Here is a 24,037-nt window from a genome sequence, read left to right on the forward strand (position 1 = left end):
GCTAATTTACATCTGTGGTCCCTGGGCAAGGAACAGTAAAAACACAAACGTGTACAATATTGCTCCAGAGGGTTTTAATGCAGTGATGAAAAAGAAAAGTGTGTAAATGTGTGCATTAAAGATCAGGGAGGAGCATTGTGTGGCTTGTGTCTGTACAGTATTCAAAGGAAAGACAGAAATGTGAGATTGCTCGAGGGAGAAACAGGAAGAGAAGGGAACCCAGTAACTTGTCATTTCCACAAACGCTTCAGGTGAGGAAACTGGGGCACACACACAGCTCCCCTATCGGATTGGTCCTCGACGTCTGGCCTTTCGTTGCGACATCTCAAATGGCACGGGATAGCAATGCTACCGAGTTCATAATGTCACTCTAAATCACCTGAAAAGTCTCTCGTTCTCGAGACAAATACAGCAGCACATTAAGTGTGACTGTTAGCAGGAATGTAATTTGCTCGTGCTGAAGTGTGTGTTTGAGTAAAGGGGAGATAGCAGCAGAGTCGGGCTCTGACAGAGACGCGTGTGTGTGTGCGTGCTGCAGTCCACACATACACACACACACTCAGTTATTTTCCTTTTGTCACGGAAGACAAGCTGTCTTCTTATATAGCAGCACTGCTCGCATGCAAAGGAGGGAATAAACAAGTGCTTCACATATCTCTGTAATGCGATGTGTCTTGGGGATGTGAGAAAACAACTGCAGAAGATTGGGACGTGATAGGTTTTTATTTTCTTATATATATAGGCCTATTTACATCTTTAATATTTTATATATATATATTTAACACACACACTTAATTACCATTATTAAAATTATATATATAAAATTGTGTGTGTATATATATATATATATATATTAGGGCTGTGCAAAAATAAATTGCGATTAATCGCATCCAAAATAAAAGTCTGTGTGTACATAATATATTTGTGTGTGCTGTATATAATTATATTGTATATATAAATACTTATGCATGCATGTATATATTTAAGAATTATTTGCGCTTAAATTCTGTATATATATATATATATAAATACATAATCTATATTATATAAATATAAATATTTTATATGTGAATAACACATTTTCTTAAATATATACATGCATGTGTTTGTATTTATATATACAAAATAATTATATACAGCACACACAAATATATTATGTAAACACAGACTTTTATTTTGGATGCGATTAATCGCAATTAATTTTTGCACAGCCTTAATATATATATATATATAGGCCTATTATATATATATATATATATATATCATTACTAAATATATATAATAATTAATAATAAATATAATAATTCAAATAATATTATACATACTCAGATTGTTGATGTTAAGATATTAATTTATGTAAGCGGATTTATATTTATTTTTAAAGTATTATTTTTATGATTTTAAATAGGGTTTTAAACATATATTTAATAATGAACAGTAACAGTAAATAGAGTATATTTTGTCAAACAAAACAAAAAAATGCCACTCATTTAATAAACTAATTTTAAATTTAGATCCTCAGTTCCTCATGCTAGTGGTTTAAAAATCAGACAGCTCATTAATCTTTGCTTAGACAAACGAATACGATCCCTCTCTCTCTCTCTCTCTCTCTCTCTCTCTCCACCCACTCGCTGTGTAAATTGTAGCCCGTCACACTCCACATTAAGTCCACGACTGGCAGTGCCTGCAGGACCTCAGATCCGCGGTGTGTCATCTCTAACTGGGTCAGAACTCACAATAGCTGCATCTCTCCGTATGGCTCGCTCCAGCTTCTTTTATTCATTGCTAAACTGTTTACTTATGGTGCTTGATTTAACACACAGACAGTAACAGACTCACACACACACACACACAGAGGCATTTTGTACTAAAATGGAGATTATGTTGGAAAATAGCCCAGACAAAGCCCACAGGAGAACACGGGCGGCTCAGATAGGCATCTGAACATCTGAAATCTAGAGGGACGCATCATCCTTATAGCGGGTCTTCGTGGCTTGTGATTTTTTTTTACCCCAAAATCAGTTCATTTTAATGTTGTTCCAAATCAGTATAACACAAAAAGAGTTTGAAGAGCGTGTTCTGGGTCTTTCTTGTCTGTACATTTTCATTTTTCTAAATTCTATTTATTAATTCGCTTTGAAATTAATGTTTGGTATGTTTTATCTTACCTCAAGGCCATCCAAGATGTAGGTGTCTTTGTTTTTCGCAGTATTTTAAGTTTTGATATTTTTAGGTCAAACCGTTCTTGTCTGTCAGTCATATAATGGAGGTCTATGGTCACCACCTCAAAGAGCAGCACAGAGAAGTCCAAATTAAACATGATTTAATGACTCGTAAATGTAAGTACACATTGATGGCCTAAGACACGAAACGAGTGGTTTGCGTGAGAAAACGAACAGTGTTTATATCGTTTTACCTCTTGTAATCACAGCCACGTCCAAGTGATCTGAGGGCGCAGGTGCTTTGTGGCTGAGAGGTAAAAACGATATAAATACTGTTCGTTTTCTCACACAAACCGCTCGTTTCGCGTCTTAGGCCATCAATGTGTACTTACATTTATGAGTCATTACATCATGTTTAATTTGGACTTCTCTGTGCATGCTCTTCAAGGTGGTGACCATAGACCTCCATTATATGACTGACAGACAAGAACGGTTTGACCTAAAAATATCAAAATTGAAAATAGTGTGGAAACAAAGACGATAAAACATCCTTTAAATGTGTTAACATAAATAATACTATATTTGCTATATTAATCGTGCTTCTGCTTCAGGAATTCTCCGAAAACTGACGTAGTGGAGTTACCTTCTGATCTGAGGGCTGCACGATATGTTCTCGTTACAGGAAGTGAGACAAATTCCACCTCTCCGTTTTAGTCATTGCATAGAAATGAGAGCAAATGGCATTCTCAATCAAATCTGACACAGACGTCTCCTCTGAGAGCGTGTGGCGGCCCTGCCAGAGACGTTATTCCTCATAAATTTTACGACCTGCACACATTCTGTGTTATCAAACCATTAGCATGAAATCAGTGCTTACTGGGACATGAGCGGCGGGGCAATCAAAAGCGGCCGTGATTGGCAGGAATCAGCGAGATCCTGCTGAGGCTGATGGGATAAACAAGATTCTGTTAACCATGTCTGTAATGTCTCATTATGACACACAGATGCTACAGATTAACTGTGTTTAACGCTCACCTATTAATTCAAGATGTTTACCTCGCACTAATAATACTGTGTTTTGTGTGTTTTTAGGGGCTCGATTTCTCATAACGTCCACGGGGGCGCTGTACATCTTAGATGTGCAGAAGGAGGACGAATTATTCAACTACCGCTGCATGACGAGACATCGCTACACATCCGAGACCAGACAGAGCAACAGCGCACGGCTCTTTGTGCCAGGTAAAGGGTTTCGTGATGTATATATATATATAATTAATCAGTCAGATGAGACATTCATAATTCCTGTTCCTTTAAAGTTTCTGTGAAAAAGCCAGAGACCAGTGAGTGCTAGCAGCTAACTCAACATTTTAAGAAATCTTTTTTACAAGACATACTGTAGATATATAACTTATAATGTCTAAAAGGAGTCTAAACCTTTCTAAAAACTTTAATCCAAAGTGACTTAAAGTGCATTGGGAGTCTGTTCTCCATTCGAGATGACCGACTGACCTGATGGATGGATGGATGGATAGATAGATAGATAGATAGATAGATAGATAGATAGATAGATAGATAGATAGATAGATAGATAGATAGATAGATAGATAGATAGATAGATAGATAGATAGATAGATAGATAGATAGATAGATAGATAGATAGATAGATAGACAGAGAGCCAGATGGATGGATGGATGGATGGATGGATAGACAGATAGATAAATAGATAGACAGACAGACAGACAGACAGCTGGATGGATGGATGGATGGATGGATGGATGGATGGATGGATGGATGGATGGATGGATGGATGGATAGATAGATAGATAGATAGATAGATAGATAGATAGATAGATAGATAGATAGATAGATAGATAGATAGATAGATAGATAGATAGATAGATAGATAGATAGAGAGCCAGATGGATGGATGGATGGATGGATGGATAGACAGATAGATAAATAGATAGACAGACAGACAGACAGACAGCTGGATGGATGGATGGATGGATGGATGGATGGATGGATGGATGGATAGATAGATAGATAGATAGATAGATAGATAGATAGATAGATAGATAGATAGATAGATAGATAGATAGATAGATAGATAGATAGATAGATAGAGAGAGAGATTAATGGATGGATAGATAGATAGATAGATAGATGGATGGATAGATAGATAGATAGATAGATAGATAGATAGATAGATAGATAGATAGATAGATAGATAGATAGATAGATAGATAGATGGATGGATGGATAGATAGACAGAGAGCCAGATGGATGGATAGGTGGATGGATAGATAGATAGATAGATAGATAGACAGACGGATGGATGGATGTTAAAAATGCTATATAAATGAACACATCTTGTATTTAACAGATCCCACAAACTCAGCGCCTGCGATCCTCGATGGGTTTGAGAAGCGTGAGGTCATGGCGTCCCACAGGGTGGAGCTTCCCTGCAAGGCGTCCGGACACCCCGCCCCCAAACTCCGCTGGCTGAAGAACAACAGACCGCTGGAGTCCGACCCGCGCTTCCGCCAGAGCGTGACGGGCCTGCTGATCGAGAGAGCCCAGCCCAGCGACAGCGGCAGCTACGTGTGTGAGGTGTGGAACAGCTACGGAAACGCAGAGGTCATAGGTCGCCTCACGGTAAAAGGTAGATATGTTTCTCATTCCGACATTTGTGCATTCTTAATATCCCGTTGATGAATGAAGGTAACGTAAGCGATGCCACTGTGTGTCCCAGAGCCTCTTAAAGTGATGGTCAGTCCGCGAAAGGTCAAGGGCAGCGTGGGCAGCCAGGTGTCGCTATCCTGCAGTGTGACCGGCTCCGATGAGTTCGAGCTCTCTTGGTACCGCAACGGCGACAAGATCATCACCGGCGCCAACGTACGAATGAACGGGATCAATAAGGAGAACCTTGTGATGGACGGGATGGCGAAGAGCGACGGGGGAGCGTACCAGTGCTTTGCCAGGAAAGACAAAATGTCCGCTCAGGACTTCGTGCAAGTCATTTTAGAAGGTCAGCCCTGTCCTGGACTTTCCATTTTGGTTGCATTTTGATGTCTTTAACCCTCAGGTGCTCTTCGTTTCGGAGTCACACTTGTGATCTTCACGGTCAAAAGTGACCGGACACCTAAAAATGAAACTTTCTCCATCCCAGTAAAACCAATGCAATTTATTTTTGTTCTATAATATTTATTCTTTTTAATTTAGTATTTTGAGACAATTTAATTGAATTTATTAATATTTCTGCAATATTTATGGTTTATTTTTGCCATGGAAAAATATATATATTTTTCTTTATATATATATATATATATATATATATTTATTTATTTTTTTTCAAAAAAATATTAACGCAGTGTTTTAGTTTAATATAGAGTCTAGGCCTTCAGAAAAAAAATTTTTTTTGAAGAAAATTAGCACCATCTGGTTACAGTATAGAGAAAAAGCGTAGAATCATGGTGTAACCACTAGATGGCGTGTACAGCTCTCTATGGAGAGGCATGTGAATTCCCCAGATGTTTATGAACACATTTTTGTTTTGTTGTTGGTGGATTTGAATATATAGTTGAAACAATCTTAAAAACAATTTCTTATAAAAAAAAATTCACAATTTTGTTTTTTACATTTTTTTTTTACAATTTCCCATTCATTTCCTATAGGGGTCATTTTTGACCAAAGACCACAAGTGTGACTATTTTTTTAAGACCACTTAGCATGCTCAGATCATGACCTCCTGCGGTGTACTTTTTTTAGAATTGTGGCAGATTTGTAGATTGTACACACAAAAATTCTCAAATTTGTTGTGTTTTTTGTCAATTTCCCATTCATTTCCTATGGGTCAGTCATTTTTGACAGAAGAGCAAAAGTGTGACTCATTTTTTTACGACTACTTTAATTGCTCGAATCATGACCTCAATTTTTTTGTGTGTTCACATACCCAATTCCATAAAAGTCACAAAGTTTCGTAACATTCCGATGAAGCTGTGATTTTTAATAATTCAAAACAGAAAATTTTTCGGTCAGAAATGACCGAAGAGCTTAACAAAAACGCCTCTGTCCGCAGACGGTACCCCCAAGATCCTGTCGGCCTTCAGCGAGAAGGTGGTCGGCCCGAACGAGTTCGTCTCCCTGATGTGTCACGTCAAGGGAACTCCACAGCCGGCCGTCACCTGGACGCTGGACGACGATGTCATCACGAAGGACAGCCGGCACCGCATCGGTCACAGCATCACGGCGGAGGGGAACGTGGTCAGCTACCTGAACATCTCCCACACGCAGGTCCGGGACAGCGGGGTGTATCGCTGCGCCGGGAACAACTCCGCAGGGACGGTCTCCTACCAGGCTCGAATAAACGTAAGAGGTGCTTGTCAGATCGACTCTTCCAAAACACACACATATACGTATATTTCATTCTGCTCATCAAGGTCATCCATGAGACGAGGGCCTGGCTAACATCATTTTATGCTTTCAGTTGCTTTTTTTGCTCATGTTCACCCTTTCATGTGGCTGTTTTTTCTTTCTCTTGGGTGCATGATCATTTAATTTTTTGTGTGTCCTTATATCTATATTTGAAACAATATCCCCTAGAGACTTCACCCCTGTGATAGAAATGTCAACCGAATGTATTGTTTATTGCATTAGTTTAAATTGATATGTATTTTATGTTATTTTATATTTATATTTTCTGACCCACTACTTTAAATTAGAGCCCGACCGATAAAGGATTTGAAGGCCGATACCGATACAAATATTTTTTGGTTTTAAAATCCGATATATCGGCCGATATATATATATATATATATTTTTTTTTAGAAATGCGCAACAAAACATTAACAGATTTCCCTAACATTAGTTATTTGTAGTTATTTATGTGTTTTAACTAAAATAATATGATAAAGCATTTTAAAAAGAAACTTTTTTCTTTTATTGTCACAACAGAACAGGAAACATCAAAATATATTAAAGTTCTGATAAATAAAATAATAATTAGTCCCTACATTGCCTTATAAGCTGCCTTATAATTACAATGTCAGGTTAGCTAGTCTATGATGATAGATAACATCATACTCCAAATTGTAAAACATACATTTTCAATTATTCATTTATCGGCCATTATAACTGCCGATACCGATAGTGTGGAAAATGTCTAATATTGGCCGATATATCGGCCTGACTCTACTTTAAATCTAATGTACAGAACTGGGGATTGAACCACCAACCTTTCGGTTTGTAGACGACCTACATGAACCAAAGTGTCTCGTAGTGTTAATGTCAATCCCTGATGATGGTGTTAAAAGGCATGCAGTGTGTGAGAAGTGTCAAACTACCCTCTTAATCGTTTACTTTGTGTTGTCTTTCTCTTTCTTTGATCTTAGAAAGGCCCTCATCCATAATCCATTAATCTATATTTTCTTTCTTTCTTTGCTACATTTCTGTGAATTGGACTTCCATCACAATGTCAATATTCTTTTGAAGGGAAGTGTTTCTCTTTTGTGTCCTTAAAGGTTCTGCTGACATACGACCAATGAAAAACCTCACAGCCATAGCGGGGCGGGACATGTACATTCACTGCCATGTGATTGGATACCCGTATTACTCCATCAAATGGTACAAGAACTCCAACCTTCTCCCTTCTAATGACCGTCAGAGGGCGTTCGAGAACAACGGCACGCTGAAGCTGCTGAACGTGCAGAAGGAGCTGGACGAAGGAGAGTACAGCTGCCATGTGCTCGTCCAGCCCCAGCTGTTCAAGAACCAGAGCGTCCACGTCACTGTGAAAGGTATGACCCGCCACGTCAGAAGTAAATCCAGCTGGTGTACGGTAGCAATGTTTAACCCTCAGGTGCTCTTCGTTTCGGAGTCACACTTGTTATCTTCCCGGTCAAAAGTGACCGGACACCTAAGAATTTAATTTCCTCCATCCCAGTAAAACCAATGCAATTTATTTTTGTTCTATAATATTTATTCTTTGTAATTTAGTATTTTGAGACAATTTGATTGAATTTATTAATATTTATTGTCTATTTTGCCATGAAATATATATATATATATATATATTCTTCTATATATATATATTATTTTTTTCAAAAAATTATTAATGCAGTATTTTAGTTTAATATAGAGTCTAGGCCTTCAGAAAAAAAATATTTTTTGAAGAAAATTAGCACCATCTGGTTACAGTATAGAGAAAAAGTGTAGAATCATGGTGTAACCACTAGATGGCGTGTACAGCTCTCTATGGAGAAGCATGTGAATTCCCCAGCTGTTTATGAACACATTTTTTTTTGGTGGATTTGAATATATAGTTAAAACAATCACAAAAACGATTTTTTATTTCAAAAATGTAAAAAAATAATAATAATAAAATTTTTTGAATTTTTGTGTTTTTGTCAATTTCCCATTCATTTTTTTTAAGACCACTTAGCATGCTCAGATCATGACCTCAATTTTTTTTTGTATTCACATACATAATGCCATAAAAGTCACCAAGTTTCATAACATTCTGATGAAGCTGTGATTTTTAGAAATTCAAAACAGAAAATTTTTTGGTCAGAAATGACAGAAGAGCACCTGAGGGTTAACGATGTTCTCTGGTTGTCGTCAGTGCCTCCCTTTATCCAGCCTTTCGAATTCCCACGGTATTCCATCGGCCATCGCGTCTTCGTGCCCTGCGTCGTGCGCTCAGGTGACCTTCCCATCTCTATCACCTGGGAGAAAGATGGAAAGCCCATCAATGCCAGCCTGGGTGTCACCATCGACAACATCGACTTCACCAGCTCCATGCGGATCTCCAACCTCCAGCGGGTGCACAACGGCACCTACACCTGCATCGCCCAGAACGACGCCGCTGTCGTCAAATACCAGAGTCAGCTCATCGTTAGAGGTAAGGCTGAATCTTATGAATGAATGTCCACTTCAGTGATGTACGCTAAAAGTGGTACCGCCAGAACCGGAGATCGGCTGAATGGATTCAATAACGGTAAAATTTTACAACGGGGGAGTTGTAAAATGAGCCTATTTCCAAAAAAAAATGGAGTATCCCTTTAAGCATCCTTTTTTTGTATTATAATTTGAGAAACGTTCACAAAGACACAAACTTGAATGTGATTTGTGGATTTTTTGTAGTTCCACCACGGTTCAAAGTGCAGCCTCAAGACCAGGACGGCATCTACGGTAAATCCGTCACCTTGAACTGCTCTGCGGATGGAGAGCCACGGCCAAACATCGAGTGGAAATACTCCAAAGGTACGTCACTGGAAACTGTCACTTTGGATGCAAAAATGAAATACCATGGAAATGATATTTTCTCTTGGAAAAATGTATAATCATCCTCAAAATCACTTACTTTCTCACTTAAATGACACTTTTTTAGATTTGAAAGTAATTTGCCAGTGGGATGGGGGATAGATAGATGGATAGATAGATAGATAGATAGATAGATAGATAGATAGATAGATAGATAGCTAGATAGATAGATAGATAGATAGATAGATAGATAGATAGATAGATAGATAGATAGATAGATAGATAGATAGATAGATAGATAGATACTAGATAGATACTAGATAGAGAGATACTAGATAGATAGATACTAGATAGATAGATTGATAGATATTAGATAGATAGATACTAGATAGATATATACTAGATAGATAGATAGATAGATAGATAGATAGATAGATAGATAGATAGATAGATACTAGATAGATATATACTAGATAGATAGATAGATAGATAGATAGATAGATAGATACTAGATAGATAGATTGATAGATATTAGATAGATAGATACTAGATAGATATATACTAGATAGATAGATAGATAGATAGATAGATAGATAGATACTAGATAGATATATACTAGATAGATAGATAGATAGATAGATAGATAGATAGATACTAGATAGATAGATTGATAGATATTAGATAGATAGATACTAGATAGATATATACTAGATAGATAGATAGATAGATAGATAGATAGATAGATAGATAGATAGATAGATAGATAGATACTAGATAGATATATACTAGATAGATAGATAGATAGATAGATAGATAGATAGATAGATAGATAGATAGATAGATAGATAGATAGATAAATTGATAGATAGATATGAACATAGACATGAAATTTAAAAAAATGCAATAAACATTAATTTAACAACATTAAATGTAACATAAAACCCTAATGTACATAACTGATTAGAAAGAAAGCTATGAGGAACCCACAGTTATTTCAACACAAATACATCAAATGTGAAGTCTCACAGAGGGAATTGTGAGAATGTCAATTTACGTTTTTTCACTGTAAATTATACAATGAGTTGTTCTTTTTCACGTTCAAAAACTATAAATTTAACGGTATTTTACAGTAAAATTACATTAAATGTACCGTGAGATCCATCGCACTTATTTACCGTATATAGTACGGAAACTTTCTGTGAACCAATTAACGGTTTTGCACTGTAGCATTTTTTACGCGATTATTTAAAACATTTTGCCAGTGGTGAAAAAAAGGGGGCGGGGAAGTATGATGTCACTGTTTTCTAGCACTTTAACTGGAGGACGTCTTCCTCTGTTCCTCTGCCAGGTGCCGGGGTGCCCCAGTTTCAACCCATCGCTCTAAACTCCGGCTTTCGGGTCCAGCTGCTCGGGAACGGCTCTCTACTGATCAAGCATGTTCTCGAGGAGGACGCAGGTTATTACCTGTGCAAGGTCAGCAATGATGTGGGAGCCGACGTCAGCAAGTCCATGTACCTCAACGTGAAAAGTAAGAAATGAAAGATGATTATTTTGACGGTTCTGCTGAAATTCTATTCTCTCAGCCGTATTGAGGTGAATATTTAGCTGTTATGAGCTACAGGAGACACTTTATGAGGTCCTTTGGGACACTATGGTGAAAGTTCAACCTCCTGCAAAACCAATCAAATGTGTGTCTGGGTCACAGCTTTTTGGATCATGAGGGATTGGAGTTATTCTTCGTATCGTTATTGTGGATCTAACGGGAGTTGTGTGTGTCAGGTGAGAGGGTTTCTGCAGTAAAAGCCTCAGACGCGTGTGGGTGTTTATCCACGAGTAGCCGAAAGCCTTTTCCCCTCATTACACTGTGAACTCCTGCAGGAGCCGACACGTGGAAAGGCTTGTGCTTTCAATGTGCTGAGTGTGTGTGTGTGTGTGTGTCTCACTTTTTCTGTTTCCACCCACTCTCTGTTACCACACACATAGCGCAGTAAACATTGCTTCAGATTATATTTTTTTCAATTATGTCAATAATTCAATTATTATGTAGGTAAAATGGTGTTCATTTAAAAGTTAATATGAAACGTGTCCACAATATGATGTATTTCAGAGTAAAATAGGGTATTTCTACGGAGGCGTATTGCATTCACTTGAAGAAAAAAAAATCTACTCTGTTTTTCTGAATTAATGAGTTAATTTTTCATGAGAAAAAAAATGTTTGCTCTGTTTTTCTGAATTAATGAGTTAATTTTTCATGAGAAAATTTATTTTTGCTGTTTTTCTGAATTAACTCATTAATTCAGAAAAACAGAGCAAATTTTTTTTTCTTATGAAAAATTAACTCATTAATTCAGAAAAACAGAGTAGATTTTTTTTCTTCAAGTGAATGCAATATGCCTCCGTACATTTCTAACAAATATTATTTTTATTAAAAAAAAGATTATTATTTCTATATTTTTTTTAGAAATATACTGTTTGGCCCGTCAGGCTACATGCTGTTTAAATACATTATTTATCGATAATAAACTAAAAAGCAGCACTCTTCTGAAGACACCTCGCTATATGTGCTATGACACAGAATACACACGGAACTGTTACTAGTATCTGATTTCGCAAATAGTTTGTTTCTGAATATAAAAATGTCGACGACACAATGTAACGTACTCGCTCTGGCACTAGTTTTGGTTGAAGAGATGTGCTTGTCATTTGTCACAAGCAGAATATTACGGTTGGTCATGTGGTATTTGTCCCGCCCCTTCTTCACTGTGATTGGACGGCTTGCTAAAAAGTGACAGCGATGAGTGCTGTGTTTTAAGTAGAACATCTCTCGACGACCGGTACTAAGAGTGAACTCAGCGCCTCGTCACGCTACTGTAAAAAACACTATTTAGTGGAAACATGACGTAATTGCAGGTTTGCGTAATATTCTGAGTTTGCATTTTACTGTACACACAGCCTTAAAGGGATACTTCACCTCTGGAAAGATGAATGTGTATTTAAAATGGGTCATTTATGTAGAAGAAATGTGAATTTGGAGATTTCTAGACTGAGAAAATCCAGAAAATGTATTTTTGGCTGATGTGGATGAAAGACAACAACTCCCAGAATGCACTTGCATCGCTGCCCTAGGAGGCCACGCCTACCGGTAACAGAGCGCAGTTTAGGCTACTAGTGATGAGTCCGCCCGAAAATGTGTTTTGAGATGGCCCAAAATATTTCATAATATATTCATACAAAGCTTAATGCTAAATCCTGAAGTATCCCCAAACTAGAAAACAAAGTATCTTAAAGTAACTCAGATATTTTGTCTTTATTAGTGACAAAAAAAGTAATCTGATGACATTTCTCGCGTTACTACCCTCAACACTGAATAAACTAAGATTTCTTATAGTAACACCTGGAACGTGTATTTCTAGAAAGTAAATTGGGTCAGTTTTGTTTTCATGTTGACTTGAGAGAGACTTGAAAGATGTTTATTTAAAATGCAGTGAAACACTTGTGTGACTGAAATGCATTTGATTTAACAGTGCTTTTCTACAGCTTGTGAGACGCCAGCTAAATGAACTGTTTTAATGTGGGGTTATCTGCCTATGCTAAGGAGGCTGCGTTCTCATTTGATGAGAGTGTGATGTCAGAAAGCCTTATTTTCAGCCCCGGCTCTTATCAGCATCAGCAGGAGCTTCCCCGCGGAGCCCAGCACAACCTCCTCTTCATCCTTACTCCCGTCTCCTTCTCATGTCGTGTGACAGCACACACTCTGTTCTCAGAGCGATCGATCAGGCTGAGAGGTGAATGCTGTCGTACAGGCTTGTCGCGGTGTTTGTTTGTGTGGAAAGCTCTGCTCCCGGTGGTACGGCTCTGTTGTTGTGTGTAACTCGAGTCTCCCTGAGAGGTTTGTTTCAGGGTCCGCTGTGATCTCATCTGTTCACCGCAAACAAGCTCCTCATTAACATCAACCACTGATCTATGGAAGCTTGTTTCCGCCACTGAATATAAAAATAAAACAAATAATTGTGACTTTTTATCTCACAATTCTGACTTTTTTTTCTCACAATTGCGAGTTTATATCTCGCAATTCTGACTTTATATCTCGCAATTTTGACTTTATATCTCGCAATTTTGACTTTATATCTCGCAATTTTGACTTTATATCTCGCAATTTTGACTTTATATCTCGCAATTCTGACTTTATAACTCGCAATTATGACTTTATATCTCGCAATTTTGACTTTATAACTCACAATTATGACTTTATATCTCACAATTATGACTTTATATCTCGCAATTCTGACTTTATCTCACGCAATATGCTCTTGGAAGGGTTGAAAGTTCATAAAAATTGGAAAGAAATCCAAATCCAGGCACTCAGGGTTACAAAAGTGAAAAAGGCGTGACGCGTTGGTGTTTTTTAATGGTTTAGCCCTCGATTGTTTAATAAAGGCCTTTTTTTTACTTTTGTAACCCTGAGTGCCTGGATTTGGATTTCTTTCCAATTTTCATGAATATCAGATTTGAGTTGAGTAGTCTTTTCTTTGAGAAATTCATATCTAAGTGCTGATTTAATATAGTGCTGTAAAAGAATATGCTAATTTAGCTAGCTTTTGAATGAAATATGAGTACATACAGTCAGTGTATGGCGTGATATACAGTGTATATACATATTTTATTTAATCTGAAACAGATTATTTTATCGTCATCGTCTGGAATCGTTTAAAGCCCTTTGAACATTTTGCACTGAAACTCTCATTTGGACCTTGAACCGTTTGGTCCCCATTGAAGTCCATTATATGGAGAAAAAATGCTTAATTTCTTTTCGACTGAAGAAAGAAAGACATGGACATCTTGGATGACATGGGGGTGAGGAAATTCTCAGCAAAAGTTTAGTTTAAAAGTGATCTACTCCTTTAAGAAACTCTACTATACACTGCAGAAATAGTGTGCTAGAATGTAGAGGCGCTGTTGCTTGACAGTACTGTGCAATTTCAGGAAATCCTGCTGATAAAAGAACAGCGGATGATCCCAAGAAACTCTCGGTATAACGAAACATAATGGAGTGTCACGCCAGTGGCTGTTTTACTGTAACCCCTCCCCTCCTTCACTCTGATTGGCTGCAAGCTTTTCTATTTCCAGTATCATGATGCGTCTCATTCCACACGCAAAGCCCAATGGTGCAGTAAAGGAGGATATCAGGCCGCGGTGAACACGGCCACTTAACCAGTCAGCTCGCTGTTTACCCCAGTGCATCGTGGGGCAGGGGATGCTGTACACATGCATGTAATCTGCCCGCCAGCCCAGTGAGGCGGAGGCTCTTGGCCTACATCCACCACACACAGCCCAGAGCGCTGACGCGATAGGGGATGATGGGTGCCCTGAGAAAGCCTGCGGGGAGCCAGGAGAGACATTACACTGGAGGAAGCCTCCATCTCTCCGTCTCCGTCTCCAGCTCCAGTCCTTCCGTCTAGAAACTAAGCCGTGTTCATTTTGAACATACTAGAAATAATATTTTTGGCAAGCCTACGGGCTAACCGGGTAACCCTTTCATAATGTGCATATAGTTAACATGAACTAAAATTACAGCATTTATTAACCTTTGTTAATAGAAATAAAATTGCTTATTTATTGTTCATGTTAATTTACACATTATTTAATGCTCCGTAAATTATGAACAGATACATGATGAAAATATATTTGTAAATGTTACAAATGAACATGAACTAAAATACTAGTACAAGTATTCATTGTTATTTTAATTTATTTAATTTTATTTTATTTTAATATGATATTTGCAAGGTATAGAGAGGATGAAGGTTATTAGTTAGGTGATAGTTTATTTATATATGTTTTTCATTTTTTTCTCTCTTTTTATTGTTATTATTTTTTATTTATTTTCTCTTATGTAATTTTTTTTTTGAAGATGTATATACACAGGTAGATATGTATGTTGTTTTTGTTTTTGGTGTGTAGAGACAAATAGATCAAAATATTCTGTCAACCGGTTAATTAGTTATAATTAGTTGAAGATGGGGTAGGATTGAATAAGCTTATGCTTCTTCCTACTCCTTTTCGGACATGTATAAGTTAAATTTTTTTTCTTTCTTTTTTTTTCTACATGTTCGAAATAAAAACTTGAATTTGATTTTATTTGATATTTGCGAGTTGCATTTTACAGTATGTTGTCTATTATAAATATTTTAAGTTGAGAATCTGTTAAATGGCATTTTTATTGTGAGAACTTACCCCGTATAGTGTAGCAACATTCCCCTCGATAGGAGCAAATCAGCAAATATGTTTTGTAAAGTTTAAAGTACAGCTTTAAATATTCATTTGTACAGTATAAGAGAAACTGGAACATTTCCCTGCGTCTGCACCAAACATGCGGCAAACGTGTCTGCAATTCACAGATTTATGTGTGGATTGATAGTTTGGGGTCAAATGTCATAGAGCTGTGCGAAGCAAACTGTCAATTCTGACCCTCGTGACCTTATTAGACTGATTAGTTTGACAACCCATCCAGCCTTATACACATCAAGACATTAAACAACACACAACCTTTCTTTTCCTCTCGTGCTATTTTTTATTCTCATTCCGAAAAAGGAATGAGATCACCAGCGTCATCCTCCCAGAGAGAGAGAGAGAGAGAGAGATTCAGACTCGGGTCCGTGATGCAGACGTGCGGGCGAGTAACTGCTCTCCTCTGAAATCAATTCTGGATGTTTGTTCTATTCTTGTCTTCCATTGACAGCACCCTCTCACAGCTGGGGGAGAGCAGGCTGGTTGGCATGGTAACGTGTCCAGGTGAAAGGGAGATGGGGGGGGGGGATCTCATGGGAGGGGGGGGGGGGTGAGGAAAGCAGCCAGGATTCCCTGCGGACTGGATATAAACCAGAGACCACACACTCCTGTCAAGGACACACATCGGAAAATGAGCTCTGTGATGATAGATAGATAGATAGATAGATAGATAGATAGATAGATAGATAGATAGATAGATAGATAGATAGATAGATAGATAGATAGATAGATAGATAGATAGATAGATAGATAGATAGATAGATAGATAGATTAGATAGATAGATAGATAGATAGATAGATAGATAGATAGATAGATAGATAGATAGATAGATAGATAGATAGATATTAGTGCTGGGTATTGAGACAAATTTTACAATTCGATTCGATTTCGATTCGCAAGCTTACAATTCGGTTCGATTTCGATTCAATATTGATTATTTTGGATATCAGTTCCAATAAATGCCCATTTTTCTCAAGGGAATCAAATCTCCGAACTAATGCTGTAAACTATGGGAGTCTAGTTGTAGCCTATAGACTTCATTAGCCTAATATGAAGGTAATAATGAACTGTTTTGTAGCTATATACAAACACTTAAATTACACTTTTATTTATTTTTTATAATAAGTAGATAATATGAAATATAAACATTTAAATGGTGGCTGTCATAAAAACTTGCCAGATTTATTCAAATATGCATTAAATATTGCAGAACATTAAGATTATAATGCATATGTAATATGGTGTATATATTTAGCAAAATGCTCCTCTCTAGAGTTATTTTTTCTAGCTGACTAACGAGTTTATGTGGGTTTTCTGAGGTAAATATGACGATACATTGATTACAAGCTGTTTAACTGACGTCTTTCCACGGTTGAAACGCTGATTGAGCGAATCAATGTGACATGATCCGGATTTGGATAAGTTGTCCTCTATCTTTAACACACTTTCAGATGCTCATTCATGTTTATTTGGCGCTGTGACTGGTATTATTAAGCCGGAAGAGAGATCAGCGCTGCTGCTTCTCCAGAGCGATCTCACGCCACAGCGACAAAACGCTATTTATGTTTCTGAATTTATAAAGAAAATGGACGTAATTTGAAAATTGAGACTTTGTTTCATATCAATAATAACAAAGGACAAAGATTATTGTGAGTTTTTGGATGCGCGCAGCCGCGATACAGTTTCATTCATTCAAATGAAACAGGATGACTAATCGATTCTTGAGATTTAAGAATCGACATCGGTTTGTAAAAAAAATCGGTTCGAGTGGTTTTCCAAATTTGAGGTTGATTCTGAAATGAGTAGGGCTGTCAACTTTAGTCGTTTAGTCGACTAATCGGTCGATGCCGTCGTGGTCGACTGACATTCTTATTGGTCGACCAGTTGCATTTTTTTTTTTTTTTTTTACCAATAGAAGGAATTTTTCAATGACTTACTCCTTGATATTTATTCATTTATAAGCATTTATTTATTACTGTATTCTAAATATAATTAGCCTATGTTTTGTCCCCAACTTTAAAATGCTTTAATTTAGGCTATTTTTGTAACTGCGCCACAGTTTAGCGCACACACATAATACACTCGGGAACCGCACCTGTGGCTGACTGCGCTGCTGCTCGCGCTCGGTAAGGGATGCTGTATTCATTCTGTTAGAACGCTGCTTGTTTTGGCTTTAGTCGACAAAATGTCCAGGAAATCTAAATATTTTGTCTGGCTGCATTTTAAAACAAAGACGACAAGACTGTGGAGGGAGGCGATCGCGTTGCCATTATGAGCGCGCAAGTCGCGCGCCTACATTTAAAATCGAACTTGAGCGCGCAAAAGACGTGAGCAGCCTTTTAACGGCTATATATCATGCTGACTCAATAGATTGTGTTTTCTTAATGTTTTCGTTTTTATTTGTACACTTGACGCATTTGAAAATAGCCTAAATAATGCAACAAAACGAAAATAAACCTATACGCGGTCCTACAGCCTATTATAGTATTGTTTTTAAGTTATTTGGGGGTTTTTGAGTGTTGTTTAAAACGCCTTGATCGTCAGGACTAAAGTTAACCCATAGCTTTGAAAGTAAAGAAGAATATAAAGCCTGTATAAACGAGAGCTTTTGTTGGGATTTTTCATTATGTGGAAGATAGCAGTTATATTTTTTGCAGCGTGTGGTGTGGTCAGGTGCGCGATTGGGACTGTAGACCTAGGACAGAGCTCTTCACTTTTTGCAGTTAAAAAATCACTTAATTTTCAAAGAATTGTATTATTATTATAGTTTTATTTATTTGTGATGTTTTTTCGTTGTTGTTTTATAAATGCTCAATGAAAATTGTTTAAAAAATGTTTAATCAAAACATCACGTTTTTTTTTTTTTTTTTTTTTTTTTTTTTTAGTCGACTAATCGTTGAGCAGGACTCGACTTTGGTCGACTAAGGATTTCTTTGGTTGAATACAGCCCTAGAAATGAGTTTTCAGTGAGATCTGGTTTGGGCGCAGTACCGAACGCTTCCACTGAAATTAGTTTCCCATTGATTTCCAATGCCGTCATTTTTTGTGTGACTAGTATTTTTTTCAGGACCATTTAATCATGTCCATGATTTTATTTTTTTCACACAAGTTTCGTCAAGAAAAATCTGAAAAAGAACAACACACACAACTTCATTTCAAAGTGTTGTGAATCAGCTTATAATACGGTACATTAAGTTCCTCTTAAGGAAGCAAAACAAACTAGTTTGACACAATCTGCCGCAGATACAGTCGTTCTCATTAATATATCAATATTTATATTTCTATAATGAAATAGTGTCAAACAGACTCCAAATAAATTCTTGTTAAAATTTGATTTGATTTGTCCCTTTAGACTCTTTGGAATGATTTGTGTATTAAATTTGACAGCTTCTGGGTAACATACACAAGTTAACACATTAATGTTGGCAGACACACTGTTTTAATGGACCTTTGAAACTCTTTTAATACAGTTTGTTTGACTAATAGAGAGCAGAAGTAGTGACGTGTTTGTTAACGCTGAATCTGTGGCCTTTCTCTCGGGATGGGAACGTCACTTTCTCTGCCCCTGATAGACTGTAGATAGAAACTGTGTGTTTTCGTGACACATGCGAAACCATAATAATGCGCACACTCAAGCACACATCTTTGCCCATTTACGAGCCTAAATGATTGAGTAAAACCAGCCTGAATCAGTCAGAGAGGGTTCAGAAGAGACGTAAATCACTCCTACAGCCGGAGAGCGAGTTCCTGCCCAGCAACACACACACACACACACACACCGATCCTCCGTCGGGATCTCAGGAGGGGAATTAGCACCTTCCCTTTCAGTCCAACTGCGGATAATTCTGCTGGATATTAAAGAAATACATCAACACAGCAATTATGCAGTGGTGATGAAGACAGCTCGAGCCTGAGGGAAGATGCCGACGCTGAGCCTGCTTCCCTCTTCAGTGTTTTATTCGGGATAATCGCATCACTCCCGAGCTCTCGGCCGGGATAAGAAATAGGATGCCTGTGTGTTTTAGTGGAGGACTGTTCGGCTTCATGTTCATCCTCTGATATTAAGAGACTTGCACGTGTACTCTCAGTGTTTACAAGTCTTAGAGCCCGACCGATAAAGGATTTTGAAGGCCGATACGATACAAATATTTTTTTGGTTTTAAAATCCGATATATCGGCCGATATTTATTTATTTATTTATTTTCCGAAACTTGCAACAAAACATTAACAGATTTCCCTAACATTAGTTATTTGTAGTAGGGATGCACGATATATCGGCGAGCGTATCGGTATCGGCCGATATGTCATTTTTAATTTTATCGTTATCGGCCTGGTAAATAAATATGGCCGATATATTAAAGCCGATAAATAATGTATTATTCCCTTCAGCTGGGACACTTGTTGAGCACTGTTCATGTTTTTGAATTTCTTGAAATATGATTGAAATCTCTTCAAAAAATTAAAATACGGTTCAGTAAAACATGTGCAGCGCAAATCTGTCATATCGGCTATACGACACTATAACATGGTGGACATGGATTTAATTGTGAGACTTTTGTTTTTGTAATAAGGCTCTCAAAATTAGATAAAAATTTGACCGATATATCGGTTATCGGCTTTCAAATATTAAGAATTATCGGTTATTGGTATCAGCCAAAATTTTCATATCGGTGCATCCCTAATTTGTAGTTATTTATGAGTTTTAACTAAAATAATATGATAATGCATTTTAAAAAGAAACTTGTTTCTTTTATTGTCACGATGTCACAGTCCTTCGTCTGCACCAGTCTGTCTCGTCATCTGCACTACACTTCCCAGGATCCTTTTGTCTCTACTCCCGGACTCACTCCCTATCAGCCACCTGTTCCTCGTCCTGTCATCATTATTTTCACCTGTTTGCACCCCGTTTAGTCTGATTCCTCTGTGTATTTAGTTCCTCCTTAGTCAGTCTGTCATTGTCGGTCGATGTGAATGTCACCCTGTGTTTCGCCTGCCTGTTGCCTGTTAATTTGTGAAATAAACCGTTTGTATTGGAGCTTTTCTGGACTCTGCCTGTTCGTCCTTCTGCCTGAACCCGCACCGTGACACACGACAGAACAGACTGACGATCGTGGCATTAGCTAGCTTTGTGGTTAGCTAGTCTATGATTTAGCAATGGATTACGTTATTTAAGTGAAATTACTGAACTTAAATATACAAGTTTGATAAAAATCATCATTAAAGAAGAAAATTTCAAATGGCATTTAGAGGCTTTTGCATCTGAACTCTTCATATATATGTATATTAGGGCTGTCAAACGATTAATCGCGATTAATCGCATCCAAAATAAAAGTTTGTGTTTACATAATATATGTGTGTGCACTATGTATAATTATTTTATATATATAAATACACACACATGCTTGTATATATTTAAAAAATATTTTCATGTATATACTTAAACATGAAGATAATGATAATAGTACTTTAACAGAACTGAATAACCTCCACAACACATGAACGAGACTGGACAACGAACACTGAAAACACAGGGACTTTTATACAGACGATAATAAGGTAAACACAGCTGGACGGAATGATAAATCATACGTTACCGTGACGACACACATGATTGGCAGGAACGGAACAAAGGAGAACAGGAACCAATGAAAACGAACAAAACATCTGTGAAAGTGTAATTAAGACAGACTATATATTATATTAATTTCAGTTAACTATTCAGCACAAGATAACTTGTGTGTTACTCTCTAATATGGACAAGCCCAGCCATTGGCTTACATTTTTAAATGACATTTTGAGTTTGTCCATATTTGACCCAAAATGGGGTTAAAACAACCCAGCATTTTTTAGAGCAATGTTTAATAATGATCCCACTTGATCCCTCTAATAATGATGCCACTTCCTGGATGATGATGTCATTAAAGGAACTACATTTTTTTTTTTTTAAATTTAATATTTTGATTTTTTATATATATATATATATATATATATATTTTGATATTTCTTTTATAGATATATTTTTTTCCTTTTTATATATATATATATATATATATATATATATATATATTTTGATATTTCTTTTATAGATATATTTTTTTCCTCATACAGCATGTGGATAGTGTGATAAGAGACAAGACAAAACAAGCAATTATGGGATGGAATTTCAATATTTTAAAATTGCAATTTTAATATTTAAAAATATTTTATACAATAAAAATGTAAAAAACATAAAATGTAAAGATAAAATAAAAAATTGCCACCGGATTTTTTTTTCTTTTCTTGGTGGCTATGCTGAGGATTGCTGGAGTGAATAAGAGATGACATGTAAACGGTCGGGACTTTCAACCTGACACACTCAATCACATCACACACACACCGTACCCGCTTGTGCTCCGATCCTCGATGAATGCCTCTGAGGAACGTGTGTGTGTGTGTGTGTGTGTGGAATAATAACTGTGCATCACATTCAATCTTGTGTTTGCCATAGAGCCGTGAAACATTTACCTTGTCCTGAAAGTGTTCTGATCCGTGCTGTTGCAGAACGGTACATGGCACTCGCACGAGTGTAAGTCATGATGCCTTTCTCCTCCTCAGTTCCGGCCATGATAACATCGTATCCCAACAACTCTCTGGCAACCAAAGGAGAGAAGATCGAGATGAGCTGCAAGGCCCACGGCGAGAAGCCCATCATGGTGCGGTGGGAGAAGGAGGTGGAGAAGGAGAAGCAGTCGCACATGATCAACCCGGACATGTGGCGGCACACGGTCACGGTCAAGAACGTCGGCGACGAGGTCGTGTCCACCCTGCAGGTCGGTGCATTGGCACACTGATGATCCTCGGTTTCATTCTGAATTATCTGTACTGTAAATTTATAATGTGGTTTTACTTAGGACTATTATAAAGGTTTGGGGTTAATTAGTACTATGTTTTAAAATATAATGTATTCAATCATTTGCTCATCAATTATCTTTATAATCAAAGCTGAAATACTTACCGTGATGCATTTTATTTCAGGATTATTTGACTTCAAAATAACAGCATTTATTTATTTTTCTGACATTATAAACGGCTTTAGTGTCACTTTTGATCAGTTGAATGCATTCCTCTTGAATGCAAAAATAATTACTTTAACCCTTGTGCATCCTTATGGACATTTTTGTCCTTTTCAGTTTTGTTTTTTTGATCACTTTGCCTGTGTTAAAGCTAACTGCAAAAAACTTGGCACAGGTGTGTATTTTTATTGGAATTTTACTATTTCACCGTCATTTTCTTTGCATTAGGTACAAAAAATACTCCCTCTCAGCACCTTTTGGACAAAAAAGTCCCCATTGAAACCGGTTAATCCCCGGTTCAGTTAACTATAAAATTATGCGATCTTTGTTAAGAGGCTTTCATTCTGATGGCAAGGCTTCAAAATTGTATTTTTTACTATTTTGTATCAGATGGTGTCTTTTTTTTTTAAGTTTGGCCTATAAAACAAATATCGCTTTATTCCTGTTTTCTGCTTCGGCATATTGTAGAGCCAACTGGATAAATTATGCAACAATATTTGTGTGGGTGTGTTGGTATGGATGTCAGAGTGTGGTTAGTATGTGTGTCATAAAAAAATATGAGTGTGTTCGTAATACCGAGAGAGAAAAACTGCAAACTCAAATCCAATCACTGTGAGCTCCAGTGGGGTTTTGCTGCCACCCAATGGGGAAAATATGTTACTACGCCCAAACAAACTCTTACCCAAAGCTCATTTTTTGAGATATCATCCTCAAATTTGGAACACAACCTATTTAGATTTATGGCTTTGATTTTATTGCAGTTTTAAGTTCAACCTGATTTATAAAATATATATTTTATGTAAAATATTTTTTATAAATAATTTTCATAAACTTATACCTATATTTACTTATTATTATTTTTTTTACTTCAGCAATAATCTGCAAAGGGTCTTCTTTAAAATTATACCAAACTTAAGTCTGTGCTCCGAAGAGTCACATTTTTATGACAGTTTTTTGACATCTTTTTACCTGTGTAACTTTTTTTAATTGATGCACAAGGGTTAAAATAAAATAAAATAAAATCATACTGACCCTAAACTTTTGAATGTTTTTCTTTAATGTACCATTAGTAATGTAATTACATTTGTCTATATAAATTAAATTTCTATTTGAATTTTCGTTCTATTTTTCTATTGATGATATTTCAGATCTATCCAACGATGAGAGAGGATTCTGGGTTCTTCTCCTGTCACGCCATTAACTCTTACGGAGAAGACCGAGGCATCCTTCAGCTAACGGTTCAAGGTGAGTCACATGGGCTTTGGATCATTTG

The 24,037-nt window shown here is 36.9% G+C and overlaps 1 protein-coding gene across 2 annotated transcripts in view; it reads left to right on the top strand.

Annotated features, from left to right (window-relative positions):
* The window catches only part of dscama (DS cell adhesion molecule a), a 100,230-nt gene that overhangs the window by 56,253 nt on the left and 19,940 nt on the right, over positions 1-24,037 (top strand). For both annotated transcript variants that reach the window (XM_039677029.2, XM_089126538.1), the window contains 10 exons: positions 3,255-3,401; positions 4,547-4,825; positions 4,916-5,191; positions 6,242-6,538; positions 7,683-7,958; positions 8,783-9,061; positions 9,304-9,423; positions 10,772-10,951; positions 22,307-22,521; positions 23,913-24,009. In XM_039677029.2, the coding sequence (XP_039532963.2) occupies positions 3,255-3,401; positions 4,547-4,825; positions 4,916-5,191; positions 6,242-6,538; positions 7,683-7,958; positions 8,783-9,061; positions 9,304-9,423; positions 10,772-10,951; positions 22,307-22,521; positions 23,913-24,009 (2,166 nt within the window). The remainder of the gene's footprint in view (positions 1-3,254; positions 3,402-4,546; positions 4,826-4,915; positions 5,192-6,241; positions 6,539-7,682; positions 7,959-8,782; positions 9,062-9,303; positions 9,424-10,771; positions 10,952-22,306; positions 22,522-23,912; positions 24,010-24,037) is intronic.

Source organism: Pimephales promelas, chromosome 23, assembly GCF_988280905.1.
Source record: "Pimephales promelas chromosome 23, fPimPro1.hap1.1, whole genome shotgun sequence".
NCBI classification, from domain to species: Eukaryota; Metazoa; Chordata; class Actinopteri; order Cypriniformes; family Leuciscidae; genus Pimephales; species Pimephales promelas.